At 47.7% G+C, this 4319-nt stretch overlaps 1 protein-coding gene across 1 annotated transcript in view; it reads left to right on the forward strand.

Annotated features, from left to right (window-relative positions):
* Positions 1-3907, forward strand: part of Spag1 (sperm associated antigen 1) — a 47666-nt gene extending 43759 nt beyond the window's left edge. The window contains exons 16-19 of the mRNA XM_050161194.1: positions 114-240; positions 1697-1846; positions 3189-3557; positions 3636-3907. Of these exons, the coding sequence (XP_050017151.1) occupies positions 114-240; positions 1697-1846; positions 3189-3557; positions 3636-3767 (778 nt within the window). The 3' untranslated portion in view covers positions 3768-3907. The remainder of the gene's footprint in view (positions 1-113; positions 241-1696; positions 1847-3188; positions 3558-3635) is intronic.
* Positions 3908-4319: the final 412 nt, after the last annotated feature.

The raw sequence follows: 4319 nt of genomic DNA on the forward strand, positions 1-4319 counted from the left end.
CCACTACCCGTCCTCCCGCCCACTGGCTGTCCTCCGCCCACTAGCCATCCTCCTAGTCCACTAGCCATCTCCACATACTGATCAGCTTCTTTGCCTCTCTTGCATTGTGCCAGGGCTCTCTGTTACTTGAAGCTGGGCCGGTTTGAGGAGGCAAAGCTGGACTGTGACCAGGCGCTTCAGATAGACGGAGGGAATGAGAAAGCCTGTTACAGACTAGCGCTCGCCCAGAAAGGACTCGAGGTGAGGGCTTCTCTGCCATTGTGGGTAAATTTCATCCTTGAACAGATGGAGCAGTATCCTGAATGTAAATGTCAGGATTATGAATTCACAGTGATAATGAATCCTGGTAGACACTGACCTGCTTGGAAACCTCGGAACAGGTTTCCAGCTTTCACCCTCGTCTCCAAGGTGGACTGGGCATCTCTCAGTTCCTGTCCAGCTGGACCGCAGTCCACAGGGAGCATTTGGCTACAGCTCTCCCTTCCTGAGGCATCAGGGAATGCTCACTTTAAGGGATATACCTGGTTTAGGATCTTAGCTTTCACCAGCAGGGACTGTGATGGTTAATAGTCGCCATCAGTTTGATTGGATTTAGCATTTCCATGTGTACTGGCTGGTTTTGTGTGTCAATTTGACACAAGATAGTCATCAGAGGAAGGAACCTCAGTTGAGATAATGCCTCACTGAGATCCAGCAGTAAGGCATTTTCTCATGTAGTCATCAATGGGGGTGGGTCCAGCCCATGGTGGGTGGTACCATTCCTGGGCTGCTGGCCTGGATTCTATAAGAAAGTAGGCTGAGCAAGCCATGTGGAGCAAGCCAGTAAGCAGCACCCTCCATGGCCTCTGTATCAGCTCCTGCCTCCAGCTTCCTGCCCTGTTTGAGTTCCTGTCCTGACTTTGCTCAATGACGAATAACAATGCTGAAGAGTAAGCCAAATTAAACCCTTTCTCCCCCAACTTCCTTTTTAGTCATGGTGTTTCATCACAGCAACAGAAACCCTGACTAAGACACCAGGGAAAACATTTCTGGGCGTGTGAAGGAATATCTAGATTAGAGTAAGGTGGGAAGACCTACCCTGAATTTGGAGCAACATTTCAGGGACTATGGGTTTGGACTAAATGAGAAAGCAAGCTGAGCCTGGTGTATATTAATAGACTGTCTCACTGTGGAGGTTTGCTGTAGCGTGGTGTATATTGACTGTCTCACGGTGGAGGTTTGCTGTAGCGTGGTGTAGCCGACTGTCTCACTGTGGAGGTTTGCTGTAGCGTGGTGTATATTGACTGTCTCACTGTGGAGGTTTGCTGTAGCGTGGTGTAGCCGACTGTCTCACTGTGGAGGTTTGCTGTAGCGTGGTGTAGCCGACTGTCTCACTGTGGAGGTTTGCTGTAGCGTGGTGTATATTGACTGTCTCACTGTGGAGGTTTGCTGTAGCGTGGTGTAGCCGACTGTCTCGCTGTGGAGGTTTGCTGTAGCGTGGTGTATATTGACTGTTTCGCTGTGGAGGTTTGCTGTAGCGTGGTGTATATTGACTGTCTCACAGCAGAGGTTTGCTGTAGCGTGTATGCCGACTGTCTCACATGCCCGTTGTGTGAATGGACTGAAGGATGCCACCTGCACACACTACACAAAGCGCTGCCATCCGGGCTAACACAGAGCTAACTCATGCTAACCACCCTATCGTCACATTTTTCAGAACTGCCAGGAAAGCTTAGCTGACCCCAGGCAGCCAGACCCAGGGGAGGCAAAGACGGGGCTGCAAGAGGCAACCAGGTGCCCTGATGCTGAGAATGGCACCGCATCTCCCAGCAAAGGAAGGGAGAGGAGGAGGATCCAAGTTCAAGAGGTATTTGTATTTCAGGCTCTTTGAAGGCACGCCGCTGAGATTTTATACAGAATCCTAAGGGATATTCCTGTGAGTTCTACAGGACCTTTTTCCTTTTATTCTGATTGTCAGTGAACATTTAAGCCAGTCGTGAAGGCAGAATCGGCCTTCTTTACCATCAGCCACACGTTTCTCAGCACGGGCCATGGATACCGGGTGTCCGTGTTTTGGGGAGGTCCTTGTTTCAGTGTCAGCTCTGCCTGGCTGGTACCCTGGGAGCCCATGTCTTAGGCTTCTCCTTGGGGCAGACATGTGGAGATGCAGGGCTCATCCTCAGCCATGCAAGCCACTCCTGGTGGGGACATTCCCAGGCTGATGTACTACTGTTGTTTTGTTTGGTCACTCTGTAGACCAGGCTGGCCTCGAACTCAGAGATCTGCCTGCCTCTGCCCCTGTGTGCTGGGACCAAAGGTGTGCGTGGTTGCTCCTGTGTGAGCGTTGAGGGGCTCCTCATCGTTCTCTCTCTCTCTTAACTCTTCAATGCTATGGGTTTCCCCAAGAGGGCCTGGGCACCATATACCTCTGTGACTCCTAGAAAGCTACACACTTGCTTGGCCTCTCATGAAGAATGTCAGGACATAAGTTCCTGGACATCCGTGAATACTGACACCCTATTGACGGCCTGACATTTTCAATATGAAGCATCAGAAGAGGACTTTTTTTCCCTTTTGATTAAGAGAAATAAAAAAATGTAGGCTCACTTCATTAAATACAAGGGCATGAAGATGAATCTAAAATTAATCATAAAAATGGCCTTCAGTTTGTTTTAGTGTGGGTTAGTTTTTCAGACTCCTAAGAATACTTTTATGCCCTAACTTCTCCTTCTTAAAGAAATTATATATTTTATAACATTAAAATTTTTATTTTTAGCCATGTAATGGCACATACTTTTAATCCAGCACTCAGTGGACAAAGGCAGGTGGATCTCTGAGTTAGAGATGGGCCTGGCCTACAGAGTGAGTTCCAGGACAGCCAGGACTACACAGAGAAACCCTGTCTCAAAAAAACAAAAACAAAAACAAAAAAACCCGAAGTTTTCTTTTTTACTTGGAACTTGGCTGCTGGAATACCGTACTTAGCTCTCAGTTCACACTGTGAACTTGGCTGCTGGAATACCCTACGTAGCTCTCAGTTCACACTGTGAACTTGGCTGCTGGAATACCGTACATAGCTCTCAGTTCACACTGTGAACTTGACTCCTGGAATACTGTAAGTAGCTCTCAGTTCACACTGTGAAGTGTGACTTGTGATATGTGTGGCTGGCATTCTGTGTCATGACTTGGTCTACTTTTCTATTGGGAAGGTAAATGAAAGCAGTGACGAGGAGCCCGAGAGACCTGCAGAGGCCTCTGCTGCCTCCCTGCCTGCCGAGGAGGGAGTTGGAGACGGAGGCTCTGCAGAACGCTCCAAAAACCTTGAGGTCTCCAGGCCTAGCAATGCCTATGAGTTCGGGCAGGTCCTCCACACCATCTGCACCCAGAAAGATGCAGAGGCCTGTGCACAGCTTTTAGCCATCACTGCACCCAGAGATCTGCCAGTGTTGCTAAGTAACAAACTTGAAAGCGACATGCTCCTCCTCCTCATTCAGTCTCTGAAGAGTCACCTTGTGGCTAAGGACCCAGCGCTGGTGTATGAGCATCTCTTGTACCTGAGCAGGGCAGAGAGGTTTAAGGTGAGCAGCAATACGCCCCGGAGGAGCCTGGCTTGGGGTTGGGTAGCTTTGAGCTCACAGGACTGTCCCCTTTTCCAGATGACCCTGACACTAATTAACCAAGGCCAAAAGGAGCAGATGGCACAGCTGCTTGACAGCCTGTCCCACGCACGGGCCGACCGGTTCACTGCGGAGGACGTGCAGGCCCTAAGAAGGCAATACGGGCTTTAACACGGGGCTGCTGAGTTCCCGACCCTCCGAGACAGCATTGCATGGGTGAAGCTGCACCCATAAGAACCCCTGTTTGGACTGTTGGACATTGTACTTATTTTTATAGCCAGAATAATATATATTCTACAATCTGGTTTTTACTGGTTGTAAATATTATCTTCTGTACTAGAGCCAACACATTTATATTTAATAACTATATTCAGAACTTAGCAAATTACATTCTAATTTGCAGTACACATTTTCTTCTAATGACCCACAGTTATAAACTCAGTGTCTTTAGTCCTGTAAAAGCAAATGTTAACAGTGATGATTTCATCACTTTCTGTGCCCCGAATATACGCAAAGTCCATGTTTTTGTCAGTTGAGATGAAGTACAACACTCATATCTAGAAGATCGTCATAGTTTATTAATTCAGAGCCACGAGGAATTTATTTTTCTAATATGAAAACAAACATTGCCTAATAAAAAGTTGCCAAAAATTCCAATCATTTTTAACTATGTGATTTCCCTTATATAGGTACTGTGAGCAATAAAATGGTCTGAAACAGAGC

The sequence above is a fragment of the Alexandromys fortis genome, unplaced genomic scaffold (genome assembly GCF_014885135.2).
Source record: "Alexandromys fortis isolate MF-2015 unplaced genomic scaffold, M_Fortis_MF-2015_v1.1 scaffold_17, whole genome shotgun sequence".
Classification (NCBI taxonomy): domain Eukaryota; kingdom Metazoa; phylum Chordata; class Mammalia; order Rodentia; family Cricetidae; genus Alexandromys; species Alexandromys fortis.